General features: G+C 33.2%; 1 protein-coding gene across 1 annotated transcript; it reads left to right on the forward strand.

Moving 5' to 3' along the window:
• The first annotated feature begins 151 nt into the window (after nucleotides 1-151).
• LOC145662554 (uncharacterized) lies at nucleotides 152-20,042 on the forward strand. The gene is made up of 3 exons (XM_081728232.1): nucleotides 152-686; nucleotides 8,883-9,659; nucleotides 12,111-20,042. Exons 1-3 carry the CDS (start codon nucleotides 399-401, stop codon nucleotides 12,150-12,152), a joined length of 1,107 nt encoding a protein of 368 aa, XP_081584358.1. The 5' UTR covers nucleotides 152-398; the 3' UTR covers nucleotides 12,153-20,042.
• The last annotated feature ends 2,726 nt before the right edge of the window (nucleotides 20,043-22,768 follow it).

Genomic DNA, 22,768 nt, shown 5'->3' on the forward strand with positions numbered 1-22,768 from the left:
TCATTCTCTGTTTCAAACTCTGGTGGAATGGAGACTTTTCTTATAGGTCGTTGTTTAATTTTCTGTCATATTAGATGCAGTATTTTTTTCAATGTTATTGTAATGAGATTCATTTTCTGACTTCCAAGACCCAGTGAGTTTCATTTCATAATGAGTATTTTGCAATTGGCAACATTGATAACAGAAGAAGATCGACGAAACTATGAATGGAGTTATGTTTTAGTTGTAATCTGTGAATTAACATGAATTATGAAATTACGTATAATTATATATACAGCTTGCTCCATTTATAAAGTATCAGTTCAGGTTTAAGGCATTTAGTTTTATTTAAAGTGAAGTGCATAAAAAGTTCAGTGACCTTTTTGCCGGAAGACACACCCCCAGTTACAAGTGGTTTTATGGTCAGAATGGGTGCGAGTATGAAGGCAATTGCTGAAGAATATTTCACGTCTTTAAATCCTATTGCTAAAAGAATAAGTGTAGATATCGCAGCGACAAGGGAAGCTTATGAAGATGTCTGGAATGGTTTGAGTGGAGAAGAACAAAATCAAGTTTTGGATGAAACTATTATAGATCCGAAAGCAATTCTTAAGTATGCCTTTTATCCTAAAGAAAATCCTGAATTTGAATATTTTCCTCACTTGCGGCTTCAAATGGGTGAGAAATATGTAGTAGATGAAGAAAGGGTACGTGTATTCATAAAATATGGAATGCTTCTTTTAAGGATGTGTAATAATTACATTTATATGCCGCAATTATTGCTTATTATCCGACGATAGTGCTCGGAGGCTAAAGAAGATTCTAATTATGGTAATGAATGAAGACTGGAGAACCCCAAGAAAACCCAGGCATTACTCGAGCAGATTGTTCTACCGAATTTTAACACATTTCTTGCATTTTCAGGTTAGGTTAGAGCTCCATATTTCTTTAAGCGTAGCATGGACTAAATGAGGAGCGTCATTACCACTTGAAGATTGACTTCAGGAAGACTCCAAATACAGTGTGGATGTATGTCATAAATACAGTGTGGATGTATGACATAAAAACTACAGTGCATAAGACACGAACCAACTTGTGCTAGGCGACCACAAAACCACGAATGCTATCTAACCGAGTCAGGGCAAGAGCGCAGCGAGGGGTGCATCCGTCGGGAGCAGGCGCGTCAGCGACGGGGGATATATACATACAATACTTTCACCATCACTCAAAATTCATTTCAATATGCTGTGCACTTTTGTCACAGTAATTACTTATATTCACACTCTGATTTCTTCAGGAAAAACGTTCCACATAGTATTTTACCTATATATTTTCTGTTTGGTAGAACCATCTGCTCAAGTGAACCCACATTGACTAGAGTGCATAAAACACAAACCAACTTTTGCTGGGTGGACTCTGTGTAGGGAGCACGAGCACAACAGAGCTCCGTAGTTTTACCTTATTATACATATAAGATTAAGATCCCGTTGTATTTTCATTATTTGTGCTATCCTATTGTGAAATCAAGTAACACATTTCTTCCGTGGGTTTTATAAATTCACCCTCTTACTAGTTTCCGTTCTACATTACTGTATTTCCCTAGATTACAGCAACATATATGTACTAGGTTAGTTAATGAGATTTTAGGTTTTAAATACTGTCATATGCTCCATTACTTGTTTACCTAATACCGCATCAATCCGCTGACTCATATAGTCCAGAATTGAACTTCGGTTTTCACCCTGATTAATAACACTATATTGATGATCGTTATTGCCTTTTTTAATTACTCTCATGCTGACATTTCGCCTGATTCTGTACATTTCTCCGTAAAATTCGTATTTTGGGGCCATCATCTGCGACGGTTAACCCAAAAGTAGTTTTAGCGTACGTTATTTAAGGTCCCTCGTTCAATTGCAGGTGATGTAAATGTGTGGAGGACCGTGGATTTCTGTGGGCTCTCCCGCCGACTCCTAGATTCTCATTCCACCAATTCTTTCATAATCATTAACTTTTATTAATCATCCATCTCCTTTTGCCTAAAAGGCTTAAATTTTTGGGTGTTAAATTACCTTCATTACTATGCTTATATAACAGTCACCCATACAAGATATATATTATTTTTTATCGTATAGTACGAGTGGAGAGTGTGTGTGAGAGAATGAGGATAGACTGCGTAACCTAGATATTGAAGTAGAAACGTTAGTAGTCGAGGATAATAAAAGATTTAATATACTTCAGGATGAGAATTGAAAATGCAACGGAAATAGATAATTAATATGCCATATAAAGTGATGTGAGCCAATTATGGAAAGGGTCTATAATTTCTATGCATTTCAGTTTTATAGCTCAATTCATCAAAGCAGTTTTTTAAATAATGGGATTAATAGCTGTTTAAGCAATAGAAAGAAAATACTTCCATCCGCAGGACGAGAATTTCATAACGCCGTGCCTGCTGATAATGTTTAAGTCGGTCATTCTTAATAAAAAAATGTTTTTAATGATGTAGTTGATGTAATCGTATTCCAAAGCGCTATAGAAAATAATCACATTAGTTATTGCGATGAATAATGTGATTTATCAGAGGTGTTACAATTACCCTTTTTGTTATGCAAGGGGAATTATGGCAAAAAACTGGGGCTATTATGACAGCGTTCTCTTGTAGCACGAATATAATATTTGAAAAAAAAAAAAAATAAATAAATCGGTGCTACTAAAACTGTGTAAGGTAGCTGAGTTTCAATGTCTTTCGGAACCTCTGTGGCATAAATACCAATATTACAGCTGAAGAACTTATTTTCCGATGTGGATGTAGTGATGTAGATATATACTTGTTTAACCCCTCAACAGGGTTGGCAAAAACCATAAAAAACCAGGTTTTTTGATTTAAACCCGGTTTTTTTGGTTTAAATAATTTGCTCTATGTATTTATATCACATATGGATAGAAGTAAGCTTGTTTCGCCTTAGTGTTAGTATGCAACAACCGGGTTATGCTGGAAGGGGTCACATAAGCTTAAAGCGGGATCTAAACCGCTTCTTGGCTTACATCCAAGAGAAATTGTCCTCGATTTGAACTCGAAAGGACTCCTGATAAAAATACGTTGACTGATCTTTACATATTTGTAAATATAATCGTCAAGACTCATTAGTACAGAAGGACAAAAAGATAAACAATTGCACAAGTGGATCCATTATACAGAATTACATATGGACAATTTGAAGTACTATAGAGTACAGAAGAACTAATTTAGTCCAAGTCAGTTCACTGCGACTTTTGTTAGCCCAAGTTAAAGAAATATAACGACTTCCTTTTCATATCAGTAAGAAAAGTGAATAAAGATACGAATTATTTGAGTCCACTTTGGCTCTGGCCCATTTATATATAAATAGTTACCAAAGATTCTTGTTATTTCAATAATTGCCTCTCGTGTGGTTTGTATGACCCCCTCCCCAAAAAAGTACGGCATTTCGATGTATTTTATCAATAGTAAACATTATTAAAACGAAACACTGTTTATAATTTTCCTTTGGTTGCATAACAATAATAACAAACTATTTAAAAAAAATCACAAAAGAAACATCCATAAAGTTACATAAAAAAAGTTTCTTTTGTAATATAATCTCTTTGAGTAAAGGATGGGGAATTTAGGTCTGAATATAGTACGAATAATATATGGGAGTGAAACGTGATAACCCACAAATGTGTGTTCATCAAGATTTTACGAATAGTTACACTTTTACGCACATTTTCCGTTTTTTGGTTTAAACCAGCCAACCCTGCCCCTCAATCAAAGTATTTTACATTGTGCAAATGTCTGAGTTAAAATAAAATAAAAATGCCGGTTCTCAAATCTGAATATTGCTAGATTACCGCAAATTAATTGTTTTTTCATCTTAATCCCCGGCTGTATCGAGATATGTTCCATGTAGACTGTTTTGACCGCATTGATATTTATACAGCCTTCGGATTGTGTCTGTTATTTCGATGAAATTTCAGGATCAAATTCGTTTTATAATTTTCTGTGTATGGAGGATAAGTAATTTATACATGTAATATAGTCGTTTGTACTGTCTTATTCATAACTTCCGCGTGAGATAGAAAACATTTTAAAGAACTATAACAGGCCTATGAAATGATTGCCTAAACGTCAGTGCAATGCAAATACAATAGAAGCAAGAGAACTTTGGCATAATTCCCCCATAGTTGGGGCAGTTCTAGCAGTTGAGAGTTAAAAAAAAAAAATCTTAGATTTCTCGTACAGGAGTTTAAGATGTTTTTGTTAATTCATGCAATAATATAGAAGTAACAGAATTATTATGGTAAGAAAATAAACAGTTAAAAATAAAGTTTACGTTTACCTACCATTATTGCCCCACGTCACCCTAGAGTTTATTTTATTAGAGGGGACAAGGGCAAGAAAGAATTATTCCTATTTTGTAATGAAATACATGAAACAAGAGAGTTTCTAAAAGATTTTTTGGAGATTATAGTGATTCCATTCGCTATGAAATCGAACCCAGAAAGCTATTATAATTTCATATCGCATATGGCAAAAGTTGTGCTTCTAATACGGAAAAGAAGATTGTATGGAAGAACAAATAAATAAGTTGAGAAGAAATAAAGATTTAAAATAAAGTACGTTGTACTCATGGGGCAGAAACGCGGACAAAATCGAAAAAAAAAGGAAGTAGTTCGAATAAAAACGAATGAGAAAATATTGTAAAGGTTAGTGGAGAAAAGAACTTTAGAAGTAATTGAAAAAAGGAAGAAAAATTAATTACGAGCATTGACTGTGAAAGAACTATATCATTAAAGAACATACCAGAAGGTATTTTGGCAGGAAAAAGAATTAGAGGACGAAATAAGCTACAATTGATAAAAGGCGTTAAAAAAAAAAAAAAAAAAAAAAAAAAAAAAAAAAAAAAAAAAGTGAAATCGAACAGGTGAGGTGTACTGTGGTTCATTGAAACTTTCGCTTAGGTTTTTGCTTTTCTTTCTCCGAAGCGAATTTCTTTCTTAGCTTTTTTTCTTCTAAATTATAAACTTTAAATACAATTTTGGAACCACTTAAAATAAGTGCCAATCATTTTTAAAATACATTTTCTAAAGCTTGCGAAAACACAATGGGGATTTTATTTAGTAAGAAAGAATTGGAGGAGCAGTAATACGAGTAAATGTAAGAATAAGAAGCCTTTTTCTCGCCCAGTTGTACGGTATCCGCTCTCGAACCAGTCAAGTTTGTTTTGAGTTCGGTAATTTATGGTACTATTTAGATCCCTGCGCATGTATTCAGTAACCGTGAGTTCATATTTTAAGCACAAGGGTAGAGAGAGAGAATGAATCAGTGGTAGCAATGAAATCCGGCACATTCATTTCCAGCCATGTTTGATTCACCTTAGCTTTATGGGTCGGTGCAGAGTCTTGCTGGAAGGTCCACGGCTTGTTGGCAAAAAGTGTATTGCCTAAAGGTTTTACAGCTACTTCCAAAATGTTTTCACAATACATTTGAGCATTTGTTTTAATTCCTTGTTGGCAGAATTGTAACTTTGTGACCCTGTCATACAACAACCCCACCAAACCATCAACGGGGACGGATGGTGACCCCGCTGAACCATTTTCACAACTTGAGAACTTTCTCTGAATGTGTGAACATACACCCTATCATTTTGTTTGTTGAAGTGTTCTTCAATGTTGAAAATTTTCTCATCAGAAAAGAGAATTGATCTGTCTTTTCCATCCGCGTACTTCTAAAGCAGGGACTTGCATCTCACCTTCTTGGTTCCTTTTAGCGAAGGGGTTAGGAAATTTCCCGTTGATCGGCAGAAAGCACCTACCTTAAGGTCATTTCTGAATATTCTTGACATTGTCCTTTGCGGAATGTTCATTTCCCGGGACTTTTTTTTATTTCTTTCTTTCTTTTTTTTTTTTTTTTTTTTTTTTTTCTGAAGGCGTTTCGACGAATTCTCTGTCTGAGAGCCTGGATGGCTTTTGGTGTTCTACTGCTCCGTGGTCGGTCTGGTCTTTGGCGTTCACGAACAGAGGAAGTCTCACAGTACCTTGCTATAGTCCGATGGACAAATCTCAATGTGATTTTCAAAGGTTGAATAAGTTTGAGAATCTTCGATGCATTGTGACTACACTTGTGTAATGCAGTCACAGCTACAAGGTTCTGTTCCAGATCCCACTTCATCCTTACAATATCACGGACCTGCAAAGAAACATGAATTACACAATGAACAATACACAGACTACTGACAGTAGTGAATTCACTCAAGTCTATGTGGTATAAACGCTCGGTTCCGATCTGCAACTTTTGTGACAGTATTTATGGCCAGACTAGATACATGGTGGCTCAATGGAAGACTGTTCACTTCTGGTGCGTGGGTCCCAGGTTCAATCCCATCTGTCACCAAGTGAATTTTGTGGTGGACAAACTCGCAGCGGATGCATTGGTTTTTTTTTTTTTTTCTGTAGTCTCCCACTTCCTTCATCCCACCATTATCATCATCGTCTCGCTTAGCTTCGGTACATAAACGTGGGACGTTAAACTCTTAAAAAAAATGAACACGTAGTGAACTCGATTTTTATGTATGAACAAGTATTTAGATGCGCTGCGGAAGAGGTTAGGGTTGGATTAAAACTGTCCCAGATCAGTTCTCATACACTACATTCTACCGTACAAAGATGTTTAGTATGTTGTTCATCAATTATAATTCTGTTCATTTTTTATTTTCCCAAATGTTTTAACGTAGAAGAACTTTTTGTTTACTGTTAAATTTTATTTATTAGAATTGTCCCATCCCATCCCATCGTATCACAATTAGTATTCGAAACTTGTATTGAACATGGGAAAGAATGTAAATTTATTTTCATGTGTTTCCATTCGTTCGCCCCTACGAGCAATGCATGTAACAACATTATTAATGCTTGTTTCCCGAAATCATGTTTTCATGCTATTATTAAAAGTTTTATTCGTGTGAGTTTGACTCAGGTTTTTATCCGAGACATGCACGCGTTAACCTCTTGACACGAAGAAGCGTACTCCTATCTAATTCTAGTATGTTACCTTATAAAAGTTTAGGGCAACTTATCATAATGCTTAAATCACGTCTCTCCCTTTTTAATTTTTTATTTGCCTGAAATTGGGATGTAGTATGGAAGATCTTCATGTACTGGAAATTAAAAATACATGTAGTTCTATCTATATTGTAAAAAGGACTTTATACTTCCGTTAGAATTACTCTACAACAGTGTCTGCGATGCCTTACAATGTCGATACTTCTTTGCTATCTACATCATATGCATGTAAGTGGATGTTCTGCCATTACTGGAGAAGTTCTCGTGCACCATATTCTCCCGTACAAAGATATTCATTATGTTGTTCATCAATTATAATTCTGTTCATTGCTTATTTTCTATTACATTTCAGAGTATAAATAGTTTACAATTTTAAAAAGTTACAATGTTTTAACGTTATTTTTTAAAATTATTTCCAATGTGGTCGTTAGTTAAATTATAAAAATAATTACAATCTCATTAATAATAATAATCACAATAATTTATAGATTGATCAATGAGCAAATACGTTTAGGCCTAAAATAGTTATAAATACTTGCATTCATATTCTCTTTTATTAAATCTGACTTTACAACACTTCCCAAAAGATCTTAAAACAAACTCCTTTATAAGTCAAGCATACGCGCCTTTGGCGTGGGAGACCCGGGTTCGATACTCGGCGGGAGCTCATGTGGTTCGGATTCCACGTTAGTAGGTCCACGTCTCATATAGCCTCGCTGCTGAACGGGACGTTTAACTCCAAATCATCATCATCATCATCCTTTATAAGACAGTTATTTATAATGTGTCAATAACTGAAATTACTTCAAATTAACTCATAACTTCAACTAATATGAATACACATTTACCTCACTTTCATTTTACGCACAACTTAAACAAATATTAACATTTTTCAGAAACTAGTGAATGTGCAACTTCCGGTAAACATTTACAATATATTTGCCATAGACGTTATGCCAACAATTCCCGTCTTAACAGTGGTTATTGTGCTCACTATATATATATATTTCTACTTCATCCAACTTTTATTTATTTATTTTAATGATCTTATTTTCAAGGATTCTTGCCGCTTTTTTCTATCATCCATATTGCTGTACACTATACTACACATAATAAACTCGTCGTTCGTGGGTTTTCTTGTGGATCTCCTGTTTCCCCCATTCCTGGTCATTTCAGCAATTGTCTAACACATTGACTATTAACTGAAAACAAAGGACGTATGTTTTAAAAGATCAGTATTAAAAGTACTAATAAACTTCTATTTCTCTATCATTAATTTGTACTGATGAGTGCGAATGTTTGTCTAGGGTGCTTCGCATAACGTTTTGGTGTATCTGACCTACTGTGCATAGAGTCCAATCGACAGTGTGAATTGTATTTAATTTAAATAGTTCCCAGCGCATTAATTACAATCATCTACTTACCATCAAATCTTCTTTAACCTATAGAGCATAATCTAAAACCTTAAACTGAAGGTAATTATCATTATGAAACAGTTGGTGGAGTTTTTGCACTACTTCGTTCAAAAACCCACAAAATAAATTAGTTTTTATATCTTAATTTCTTCCTCCCTATTCCTCTCTATGCTCTGAAATTACTTTCACGCTTTGTATTTTCGTTAATAGTACTGTGGAAAACTATGGTACTTGATTTTTCCCCTCCCAGCTTTGTTCCAGTGTAACTCCCAATAATTGTAGAGGGATTATAATAAATATATTTTGACTGTGACAGATAGTACTAAGTTAATTATTTTTAAAGTGATTTTCAGCACACCATTTGTTCTTAAGTTAGGTTATTATTATTATTATTAATAATAATTTCAGGGTTTGTCATGGCGAGATGAACATTCTGGACCCTTTGCATGGCATACACAAAGTCAATTGGATATTTCTATCTTCGGTGTATCTACCTCAGAAACAAAAGGAACTTCGAAAACTGATGAGAATCTTAGTCCTCACCCACCACATGCAAAACCAAAGTCTACTCCAAAGAGAAAATCATACCAAAACTCAGAGTCATTTGATCCACCAAGTGTCGTTCTTGGAGGTTCAACTAGCAAAGTTGCTTCAAATTTAAGTGCCAAAGTAAGATTTCCTCCGAAACCAGAGACAACAAAATCTTCGTCCGTAGCCGAAGATGGTCTTCTGGCGAAACTAAAGAACAAAACAGCCATTTTAAAGATTCCTCTGAAACCATTTGGCCATAAGCCTACGATTAATGAATCATCAAAGGCTAACGAAACACATAAAGACACCGAAAGTCTTGTGCAGCCCAGTCAGCCACAAAAGTTGAAGCCAAAGCCTGTGATTTCCAAGCCAAAGACTCCACCGCCACCTCCTCCTCCCAAACCAGCAGCGAAGATTCAAATTTCAGATCGAAAGGATAGTCCGAAGGAGGCTCCCTTGGTCACGAATGACAAAGAAACTGAGAAAAAGCGTTCAGTGTGTGTAGAGCGTGATTCGGAAAAGGCAGCTTTACTTCAGAATTGTACAGATGATGAAATCCTTGGAGAAAAGCCTGTGGAAGAAAAACAAATCGTGGAGTCACAGTCATCCGATATGTTGGGCGATTTCAAAATTGATTTGTCAAACCCTTCCGAGGTGAGTACGCATTGTTTACTTATTTGTTTATTATGTGTTTAAGGTTACCTGTGACAACTTTACAGATAACCAACTTAGAGAAAATAAGTATGATAGACAGATTGTTAAAACCTAATTTATAATATTACTTGGTAGTAGAATTGTGATGACCAATGACTTAATCCCTTATTATAAATAATTAACATGAAGAAAATAATAATTGTGTTATAATCATATTATTACATCATGTTCTGTTTTATGTATATATGTTCACAGCATAGTACTGTATATAATCTCTTCCTTTGAAATATCATAGGAAATTATTTAATCATACTTCATGTATGTACAAATCCTCACGGAATTATTCAAATTGACAACTCAGAAACACAAATAATCCCCCACCACAATATACAGTTGGAGAAAACTAAAGATTAAAAATGTACTGAAGTATAAATTTTCTTGTAGATATGTTCTGTAACAAGCGTATTACAAATGATAATAATAATAATAAATCAACTATTAATGGCAATTTTGTTATGGTGGTTCATTCTACTTGTCTTTTATTCTTTCTGTTGTATCATTATGCACATCCTAACTAAAACTAGTAGTAATGATCTGCTTCAATGTTTATCTTGAAGTAAACATGTTTTAAGAAAAGCGAAAGTGAATCTATAGTCCAAAAGCTCCGGTAGTTATTGACGAATATTGACAAACATACGATGCCATGCTTCTACCTCGGGAATTGTCCAGGATTAGGGTGCCGACATGTTCATACATTTGGAAAAAAATAAAAAAAAAGAAGAAGAAGAAGAAGAAGAAGAAGAAGAAAGCATCTCTTTGTACTCTTGTATGTGGATCTTCCTATTGACTTCTTTTGCTTTGTAAGTTCCCATTAATAGCTTCAGGATTTGCTTCGTATAAACTCTCATGACTGGCAAATTATAGAGGGATTTTTGTTTAACTTAAGGATTACCTTTTCGTATTATTTGGGATACTGCATATCATCCTAATATATCCAAAAATATTTTTACCATCACAGTTTGTTAAAAATAAAAATAATAATAATAATAATAATAATAATAATAATAATAATAATGTCTTGCCCAATTGTACACCAAACGTTTATTTTGGGGCTGTCATGATCAAGCTCCACAATGTCATGTAGAGATTCAATCTCCATATCCAAACATTACACCAATGAGCTTGTGTAGAAAAATTAAATGTAGTCTTTTTTTTCAACTCTACATTTGCTTATGTTCATTGTAAAATATTGTAATTAACTAACCCATGTGTGAGATTAATGACGTAACTATTCTTAGTTCTGAGCATCAGATTTTAAGATCACCCCGCACTGAAAATAAGTATTTTAGTCACAACTTTGAACACAATAGTTAACTTATCATAGTATATCGTCCATCCAAAACCAGTTAAGTACTTAAATGGTTAACGGCAGTGCTATACTGTATAAATACAAAGTATACTCAGTTTTTCTGATTTATCGATGGATCATCATCAGAGATAGAAAGGTGGAAATGAAAGAAAAAATTGACAGTGTAATGTTTTTTTTTCTTTTCTAAACGGCTTTTTTTCACTTATTTCTGAAATTTGTGCAAAAACTTAGTCAACCTCGCGATCTTACATATCCAGCCCGCAAATTCAACTACTTTGATTTTGTTCTGTGGCTTAATTTTAGTCAATATTTGCCTTATTCCCAATAAAGCATAAGCGTTTCTTTAATATCCTATAAACAGTTGCCATTTGATATCCATATCTCTCGAGAACTCTTTCACACTAATTGTTTTGGGCTACACTTGCAGTTTTCCTGATGGTGTCATATACTGTTAGTTGCAGAGATTGTTTCTGATCTAAGGTAACGCAAATAACCTTACCTTATTTAAAAATTTCTGCCGCCACCATCGGCGAGGTTCTGTGCGATGGCCGTGAGTTCAGGGAATCACTCTGCAGCAGATCTAACTGAAAGTTTCCTCATATTATGTAAGAGAAAAAAGTGTGCGACATAGATAAATACACATATTTGTGTTTTCGTATGTGAGGATCATGGAACGCTTAAAGTTGATGATACATCAGTTTGATTTCTCTACCTGTACAGGACTTCATGTCAAGTGGGACGAAAGCTAACACTTCAGGTTATGATATACAGTAGTTTCAAAAACAGAAAAAGATTTTTAGAAGATAGAAAGTTCCAAACATTCCTCTTTAATTGAAATTACGTAAATGTAAAAAGGTTATATATAAAATTTCGTCCATGTTTTATTTAGATTTGTATCTATTTCACTGATATTTCGAAAAAAACGTAATTTCGAAACGCTGATGAAACACACACTCACATAAATTGATTCAGTTTACTTCTATAAAACACCACAAAATATGCAAGAGCTAGATTTTGTTAATCTTTTCATTAGTACAATATTTCTAGTTAACGGAAACTAACATTTACATATTCTTTTTCAGAATATACCGAAAACTGGTTTTGAGTTCTTGGACAACTGGTAACGTCTTTGTTCTTGGATTATTAGTGCGAAAACAGAATTTATAAAATGAAAGAGTTGAGTGCATCCGTGTAACACATGAAAGAGGATTTTTTTTGTCTTTTTGTAATCTGTCTGCTTGTTTTATATATATATCTCCAGGTACCAGTGAGAAGCTTGCATGCAACTGCTATGAATTTATGTCTTTAAGTAAGTGTGTAAGGTAGCCATGCTTTAAGATTGGAAAGTGTTAGTAAAAATTAAAAGATGTATCTAAAATGCATTTTTTTTTATTACAACATGTATACAGCGAGTTTGTGTACTTTATTGCTTTAATTTTTGTCATTAATTTATAGAAATAAGACATTTATATTTTAATCTCAGTCGGAATTTGCTCTACGAAGCGCTATTAATTACATTATCTCTTCCGTTACTCGTTAACGACTACTTAGCTTTCTTTAGAGAGGCATGATTCTATTAAATATTATCTACTGTATAAAGGTTATATACCATAGTAGCAGCTTTGACCAAAATTAAGTTGAAAACCGGTATGATCATGATGCAAAGACTGACAATACTGTAAATTCTAAAAATGCTTGATCGAAAGGAAATTAGGTTATTAGGGAAAAAAATGTAATTTGGGATAATCTCGAAAGATGGAAATTAGCAGCATCACTGGTGTAGTTGACTGACTACCTTGATTGTATTTTAAACTAGATTGCCTTATTTACCTGTAAGGTTAAGTGATGCAACTCAACTTATAATTGTGTTTACTTGGACTAATCTCGGTGTACGTTTATCATATACAGTAGCTGGTGAAAGTTTCAATGGAAACGTCCTTCCTCCTCAGTTGCCTTTTTTTTTTTTTTTTTAATCATTTACAGTATATTCATCATATCACATGACATCCATTGTAGTGGTATATAAGTATCAAAACAAAAATGCCTCTTCCAATAAAAATATATATACATTGGGACAGAAAGAGAGGACTCTTTTTCCAGGAATTCTAAAAACCCTGTTCACCCCTCTGGACCTTCCTTATTAGTCTTCGCGACACGTGGTAGAGATTTATGATCCCTTCTGGCTAAAAACCAATGTTGCCTCGATTCCTTTTCTTTCTTTCCTTTTTCCTAGGTTTTTTTTCTTTTTTTTTTTTAAATTTTTGTTGTTGTTAACTGAAAATAGGAAGGAAAGCTTTCTCCTTATTTTGCCGGACTTTTAACTACACAAGTGGATCGGAGGTACGGCAGCACTGAGAGCAGTGACAGCTTATACACTTGCGAGGACTAACCGAGGATTGTGGGGGTGAAAAGAAGCAGTGGTTGGGGAAAGAGCCCTTTAAAGCTGTCTCGATGTATATGCATAAATTCCTCGATATTATCAGTATTTCTTTTTTTTTTTTTCTTTTTTTTTTTTCAAACTCTCATAGAGCCACTACTATGAGACTGCCCATGATATTACTCAAAACGGCTTGTCATAAGTATCCAGAAACTGACACTTCTTTCTTTCGTATTTCATACGATGTTGGCACGCTTTCATTAGTTATTTTATATAAAGCATTAATTGGAATTCCAATACAATAATTTCTCCGTACTGATGCCTATGTCTAGTTTGCTGTAGGTGTGCCAGGGTTGTATTCTATTTTGTATAGCCAGACAAGGTTTTCATTATTGTTTCCTTGTAAACAGCGGGTTCTTTAAATCTTTTTAGCTTCTACAACTTTTTTGAGGTTTAATTTTCTGTTCGTTAACTTCATTTAACTTTATTTTTATTATTGTTTGTTGAACATTACTAATCATTTCCAGCTGGATGTTCTGTGGCGTCACAATTTGCGGTTCTCGTTCGTAGTAAACTACATAAAGAAAGCAAGGAACAGATAGGAAATTGCGTTGAAAACTGCAGTGGTGAGACGCTAGCGGTAGCTGATGGTATTTACATATACGCTACCCGTGGATCCATGAGTACTAGTACACTGCCAATTATTACTTTATTCCATTTCGCTACCTTGACATCTCTCCTCGCAAGATCATGGTCCTACATCTTATATCGCCAGTTGAAAATGACTGTTGTGTTAATTATACAAATTATTCGTTTTAACTGGAGAACTCACCGCGATTGCCCTCTTTCTTTTTATGCGGACTGACCACGATATGTGAAATTTTTTTTCACAATTTCTTCAGAATACACTAGTTAATTTCTTTTTCTTTCTTTCTTTCTTTCTTTTTTTTTTCGTGTTAGAATAGGAACAGAAAAATGGAACAAACTGTTGGTAGTTATTCATTTCAATAGAAATTTAGCAAAAGCCCAAAATTTCCCTGGCAGAAAGTTACAGATAAATCTGAGAGAAAAGCGTAATCTCTTGCATCTGTACGTATGAAATAGATCTCGATATTCTCAAACTGTTGGTCTCCAGATGCGTTTTTTATTTCTTCTTTTTTTTCGTTTGTACGGTAGCTATATAATTACTACAGCATTGTGAATCCATGAATGTAAGAGAATTTTTTCGCTAGTCAGAAAATTACCAGGCAGCTTTGTTAACTGTAAGGTTGTGTATATGTGACAATCATTAATAGAATATATGCTTAAGTTTACAAATGAACGCGTTAACAATCGCTCCTTAAAAAAATAAAAAAAAGAACCAATACTACGCTTAGTAATATTTTGCGAATGTTAAGGAGAATATATGTACTAAGACAAACTTTCTTAGGTTAATCATGTAAAGTCAAATATTTAGGACTACTTACCCGTAATTTTGTTACGTATAGGTAGAAACTTGTTTCTAGTCTGTTGATTGGCTTCTTTGTAAAACGAATAAAGGCGAACATTGACGGTAACTAAAAGTCTCATTTTGTTTATATAAAACCTTCCTAAAGTTTGGTCAAGAAAAAGCAAACTTGGTTCAATGCAATATTTGCAGGAAACTACCAAAGACTGACTTTTACAATTTAATCTATGAAAATCAATGATTCATTCTTTTGTAACTTGTTATTTTTTAAAGGTACATCTATTTACAAATTGTTAGTGTAATTTTGTATTATATTATTTTACTTAAGTATACCTTACATTAAGAAAAAATATTAAAAAATGCACACTGATGTGTCTAGCCCATCCTTGATCAATACATATATTACTTATGTAAGAAGATATTTGATAATAAAATTTCAATCGATTATCTTCGGATTGATATGAACACTTTGACAGTCATAAATGTATATCCCAGTATTTAAACAGAAAAAAAAAAAAAAACATTTTGGTGCTATGCTTAATATGGTGTATTTTATCTTCTAGTCGTAAGAGCAATTTATACTTTTTTCTTTTGTTAATTTTTTCGATATGTAAATTTATACAATTTTGATATATCTTATTTAGGTTATTTTAGATTTTTTTTTTAGGAAGTTTAAGAAAATACAGTGTGACTGAATAAATTGTTGCATGGGAGTCTATATAAGCTATTCGTACCCTTTTTATATCGCGTAAAATAATTATTGTAGCTAATCTGTTATTGTGATTGATAAGTTGTTATAACGTTAAATAATGCAAGCTGGTGCATATAATATACTTCAGAAGTACGTTCGTACATTACTTTCAGTATGTGAATGTTGCAATATTTCGAGTGTTTGATTCATGCTGTTAAAATTCGAATATTTCAAATGATTAAAGCAACTGATTTAGTCTGTGGCACAACCACCCACAAAGGCCAATTCCCTTCCAGCTGGCATTGAGATTCGTGCCTTAGGGGTTATATGTGGTCATCACATTGGCTCTTCCTCGCCGTTACAGCCGGGCTTCTTGATCAGAATTTAAACCATTATTCATACAATTTTAACAGCACTGGTTTGAATCGTATTTGTGTGTTGATATAATTGAGAAATAATATGCAAATGCAAATCATATAATGTGTAATTATTATTATTATTAATGTGAATGAGACTGAATAGACTTTTGAGTATATAGATATATTTCTGAAGATAAATTTATTTCTATTTACTGCAGTATTTACTCTCTTTTTGTTAGAATTTTATGTGGATATTCAACTTGGCACGGGATTTACACAATGAAAAGTAGATACTATTTTGTAGCATACTTCTCTTATGCAAACTCCCTTGTAGAGCTTAGCTCACGAATCTCTGCCGCGATTCTAATACGTTTATGCCGTCAGCCGCGGCAGAGATTCGTGAGCTAAGCTCTACTGCGCGAGATTTAAGGCTGAGTTTTCTGCGGCACTAGAGATACGCGTGATGTAGATAAACTTTTGAGTTACATTAAAGGAACGTATAATGTTCAACAGCAACAAAATACAGTTAGATTGTTGTGCTTTGATGTATTTGAACCACAGTTTTAACTTCATTTTGCTGTTCTGTGATTCGTCGTTCGAAGATTGCATAATGATTTTCCTTTTAGCACAGAGTTCAACAAGAAAATACAGTATAAATGTGGTATTTCATGGTATTATGATTAAATCAAGCCCATTATGTTGTTACAATTGTATTAAAGGTGTGAAGGGTTGTTTTCTTTTAAATCGGGAAGGTGATCGGTTTGATATATGGATGGGGTGATCTCCTCTATTTCAAAGAATCTCCCGGTTTGATTTCAGGCCCTTGAGCTTGAGATGAATAGCATTTATGTTGGCTGATTCGTTTCCTTACACTGTCCTTATTCTGTAAATTCTTTCATTATCATTCATGAAAATTTATCATCCGTTTCCTTGAGCCTGTTACATGGCATAATCGTGATACATTAAACGAAACTTTTTATTTTAGGGAAAACTTGGAAAGCTTGGTAGGAAATTTAAAATATGTTGTAGAAGTTAAGGGAGTAGTTCTAAGATCCGGAAATCAATTCAGATACAGACAAAAAGGAAGTAGGGGTGATTTAATGAAATTATTAAGTTTTTGAAGCAATAATTCTAAGATTTGTAAGGAGAACGTTTCACGTTATACTAATCCTTTATGGTTCATTTACATCATATGCTAGTTTGATTTTAAATTACGTTGCTGTAATGAGATATTTCTATACACAACTTGTGAGAATATCATCGAAGTCTTGGTTTCTGTGGTTAGGTCCTTTAATCCAGGTCTTTTGCAGTATTTTTTTCTTTTTTGCGAATTTGAGAGATGATATTGCGAACTTAGCTAGATTTAGATCTTCACCTGGTTTCGAATTATATAAATTACGGAAAATTGTCCCTGAATCTGACCCATTATTACAGAGGTATAGATAAAATAAATATAAGGCAAAGTGGGAGGAGATATATTCAATTCGGCAATTTTATGTATAGATCAGTATTTGAAGGCAATAGTTGTTCATGTATTCAACCTGTAAAGATGACTTGACTTCTTAGCTAAAGAATAGTTTTACTTTGAGAATTTGCAGTAGTAATGATTTCCGTCGTCAATTTAAGGTTGTCTTTGAAATGGCTTAACAGATTTCATTACAGTTTAGTGCGAATTAAAAAGAAATTCATGTTTTTTCACATATATTATGTGTGTTAAAGAATAAATTATGGGAATTCTATTCTCACAGTTGTACATAATTCGTCATACACGACATTTTGTTTTGTTAGTTATTTTTTCTATAAATACATGGAAGTCGCTACTATTTTGTTCACTAGAGGACCAACTATTGATTGAAGTCTGAAGAAAAGTGCCTTCCTTGCCCGATGTGTCGTTTTTTGTAAAAATAACTTTTCAAATGTAAGTCTTTTGTATATCGTGGTTGTCATTTCATTCCATAGAATTTTTTACCTTTTTGTCTTGGACTTAGTTTACTTTGAATTGAAAGAATAATACTTTTGTTGATTAGTGAATAATTATTTTTGTTTTTCTGATCTATGAATTTTTAGTTTTCATCTACGTATATTTTAGCTATTTGCTGGCAAAACTTATACAATGACAGGACAAGTTGTTTTCCTACTTAGAGATGTCGCTTAAAATGTTACTACAGCTAAGAGATTCTAATCAATGAACGTATTAGAAATAGTTATATTTAGATGTGTGTGCTTATTCAGTGGTGTTGCCCTTTTTATATATTTATATGTGTGTGTTCATTCTGTGGTGGTGCTTTTGCACTTCAAAAGTTGACGGTCGAGGTTATACGTCTTGTGCCATAGAGTAAATATTTCTGTGCTCAATCAAGCTGTTATGTTTTTATTTGAATGAAATACAGCATCCTGATAACTAATAATGGAACTTCAGATCTTTAAGATTTTATTAAAATAGTTTGTTTAACAACTAAAATACCATTTTTCCACGTGATTATCGACGTTCGACTTATTATTTGTTTTCAATCTTACAATATTCTCTCTAAATAATCACAATGTAATAATATGGCAGTAAATCATATATTGTATTTTTCTTTGTAATATGTTTTACTACTATTAACAGTAATACGTATGTATGAATTTAGAAATACGTAGAAAACACAATGTATAAATCTTGGTATAATGTATTATAAAGAGTTGTATAATATTTAATGTGTCTAATTAATTACGAGATTTTTTTTAAATCAGAAATTATTGCTATTCTGGCGTTTCATTTAGGTTTTTTTTTTTTTTTTTTCGAAAATATTCAGAAAAAATTGTGATAACACTGTCTATTTTATACGATTACAGACAAGTAAACTTTGAATGTGCATTTGATTATTATATTTCGATGCTGTTTGTATGTTGCGTATATTTATGGTTTGAATATATATGAATTATTTATAAAGAGTAATGCATATAACAACGAGGAATGTTGTTTACAAGGCTAATAGATGAGTCGGAATAAAGCAACTCTTGACTAGATTTGTATTCTCCAAACCAATTCAGAGTCAGTAAACCCTTTGAGTATAAACATCTAAATTGCGTATAACATACCAGACATTTCAGATCACGTGACATGATCAGATCAGATCTCTAAATATGCCATGATTAACCAATATTTCCTAAAATAATTACCTGGCTAGAGGCAGTAAGAGACGTTCTTAATGGCAAGTCACAAGAAGGATTGACTGTTCAACCGATTTACTTTTTTCGATCCAATGTACGGAGTGTATCGTATCAAAATTTGATAATATTCCACTGTGATATGTTCACACAAGTGGTACATTTTTCAATCTGCTACTAATCACATTAAGAGATAATGTGTAATAGCATTAGTATTTAAGGCCTTTCCGGAAAGTGTTTTCGATAGACAGTGTTTTATACGGGATCCAGGTATTGTAGACGAAATAGACACCATGGAGTCTTATAACTAAATCTATTTTAATGGATAATAAGAGCAAAAGACCACGTCACAGTTATCTTGACCTCAACAACAGAATTAGTTGGCATATATTTACATGGATTACTGATCGAAAGTTGCTTCATTCCGACACGTTTATGCGTCCCATAATTTTGCCAACTGTCTTTTGAGCAACATGTGTATAATGAAGTGAATGGATTAATATTGTTACGTAAGACTGTATAAGGGAGCAGTTTCAATCTGCTGCTGTGAAATGCCAAGTGTATTTTAGGACTTTTTTCTTTGATGAACACATTGTATAATTATTAAAGTCGATCACTTTTGACGATGAAAAGACTCTTGCATCTGGCGTTTTATTGGTGTTACTCAACGTTTCTGAAACACTGCTCTATAGTACTAACAGATATCCTGATAGAGACACTTGTATTCCATAAACTTTCGCTGTAATTTTAAATCTTGGTAATTAGAAATGAGAACAACAATAAGATGCCAGTTCACTTTGTAAACCAAAGTCAAGTTGATTGCTTGTATTTTTATAGAATATTTAAAGTATTAACAAAAACAAAACAAAAAAAAAAATGTCCATTTCGATCCTGTACACTTGCATATTCAAGTAGAGAAAATTTTGGAAGACTAATTATTTCGGAAACAAATGTAATATGTTTGTTAAACAAATAAAAGTATTAAATATTTGTTTCTTTTTTATTTAAAATGTATCCTGTACATCCATGCTGATATAATGCTCTTCCGCCTTTTAACTAGCGTACACCTTCAGTTGTGAGTAAAATATGTTTAAAGGGTTTGGTAAAGTAGTGAGAAGCAGAAGAAAGAAAGAAAGAAAGAAAGAAAAGATGTAAAAACTTTCGTAATATTTCTTAGAAGATGATTGGGCTAGAAGTTGCAGATATACCCCTCCTTAGTTCATTTATGTAGAATTTTTATATTAGATTTTAGTAATGAGCAAATTGAAAACTTCTTTCTCTACATAGTATGAGGCACATCGTACTTACAAGTGTTTACGTTTCGAAAAATGTATGAGAAATTGAACATTATGGGAGGTTTAAAAGGTTGTTCTGTGAAACAAGCGAACTGTGGAAAAACTTGAGTCAGAACACGTGACCAGAGTGCCCATACCCTGTGTTGTAATATCTCAGACTCAATCAGGATTGCAGACTCCATATTAAAATAAATATAATCGGTTTTCCTTCATTTGTGTACAGTAATAAATGTACAGGACGCGCTCGGTAGTTCAACATTCGATACTTCAACAAGCCTAGTAGTTGAACACTTTTGAGTATTTTCCTGGGCGCAGGTCCCGCTCTACAGTTCAACAGTTTTGCAGCCACCATATTCGGTAGTTTCAACATTTGGCAAAATGGCTAGCACATTGCTCTGTACTTCAACAGTTTTGAGGTTCGGCCACCCAGTAGTTCAACGGGGTGACGTTCATAAGTCGTAAACGGCATAAGGCCTAAAAATATGGGCATTAGACCTAATTTTAGGTCTGGTGCCGTTTAGGACTAGTGCCGCGAAATTATTTTTAGGTCTTGTGTCTTATTCATTCACTTGCCTTAGTTCTGAAATTCGACACCACCACACGAAATTGAGACGATGCAATAATTATTTGGCAGTTATGTTACGAACGTAGCTAATTCCAATGGTAACCGCTATATTTGTACTACTAAAATTATTATTATCATCATCATTATCTGTTCTGCTGTTATAAATGAATTATATTATATAACCTACTTCATTCTAAGAAATAACTATACAATTGGTTAAGAAATTCGTTTCTTTCAAATGGAGATACGAGAATCCCATCACAAATTCCTTATAAAAAAAAGTTAAAAAACATATTTTACCAGACTTTTCTGAAACCAAGCAAGCATTCAGAATTGCAATATATACTCTGTGGAATGTATTTTATTAAAAGTAGGACAAAAGCCCACTCTTAACTTTCGAAAGGTAGGACGAAAACCCACCGAAGTTTACTTAATTAGGACAAAAACCCATAGATACTTCACAAGTGAACATTAAATACCGACTGCATACATTAAGAATGCAGTAAATTTAAAATTGAACATAACATTTATTATGTAATACAGTTACTATATTTCACAGTATGTTTTGATAGAATTGATATGTGAAAGCAATGAAAAATCAATAAATAACGCTAAATTGTTAATATAATATGCAACACAATACGTTTGCAGAAACCAATAAATAGTCATTTAGGGGTGTTGCCTGCAAACTTGTGTAGGAGAGCAGGCTTTTTTCATATTAAAAACAAACCAAAAGTGTATTTCCAAATTACGATAGCTTCAATAAGACAATAAATTATTATATTTCCAGTGTGTTACCTTTTCGAAACCTGGGTCTTGGCAATGGGTGAATTTAAAACCACAGCTTGTGGAAAATGGACGAAATCGGAAACTGTTTATAGAAGTCCATTTGTTTGACTGTGTTTATATTGTGTACTCTTACATAAAAGGGTTAAGATGAGTGACTTTCTGGACATACTACTACAAGTAAAGTCTTTAAATTTTAATTTTAAAAAATCATTTTCTTACGAAAGCAGGATATAAGAATTTTGGGAAATACGCATAGTAAAAAGGGTGGGGTAAGTTTTTTAAAGAGTAGTGCATCTCGCAAATCTCTGAAGCTAGTAAGATGAAACTTGGCATAACATCTTTCCACTGAAAATTCAACACATAAAAGGGAACGAAAAAGGGGGACACTTTCTTTAATGTTCGAATTTGCCATTACTTATTCAGAAAATATTTATAAAGTAAGAAAGGATTTGCTTAAGCTGGATGCATGAAACTCGGTATTTGAACTTTTAACTAAAAAATAATAATAAAATGTGTGTTTCAGCGTCTTGAAAGTTACACTTCTAAGAGGGAGGAGGGTCAATTTCTATAATACCTGTATTAAAATTTCCCATTGCTTATGAGATTTGGGCAGAAAACACTTTTTCTTTAGGTCTCGGTTCGTCCAGTTAAGCAACTGAGAGTATAAAGTGGATGATTAATTAGGTTCTCTTAATTATTTTAACATGTTGACGTAGTTTATTTTTTTTAGAAATGTGTTTTCTTTCACATTCTATTATAAATATTCTTAATTTGCTGTAATTATTAAACACATTTAATAAACATAAAACAGACTAATCCCCATTTGGGGGCCATGAGCTTGTTTTGGGTGTTAAGCCATTATTTACCGTCCGTGACATAACCTTTGATTTTAACTTCACTTACAGGCAAAAATGTAGCATATCCGAAATCTATAATAATAATAATAATAATTAATAATAGTTAATTCCAACGGTAACAGCTATGTTAGTAACACTAAAACTATTATTAATAATGGTAACGAGTAAAGAGTAGTTAATTACGAGTATGACAACCATTTGCTACAGAAA

Source organism: Thermobia domestica, chromosome 10 (genome assembly GCF_964235325.1).
Source record: "Thermobia domestica chromosome 10, izTheDome1.hap1.1, whole genome shotgun sequence".
Classification (NCBI taxonomy): Eukaryota; Metazoa; Arthropoda; class Insecta; order Zygentoma; family Lepismatidae; genus Thermobia; species Thermobia domestica.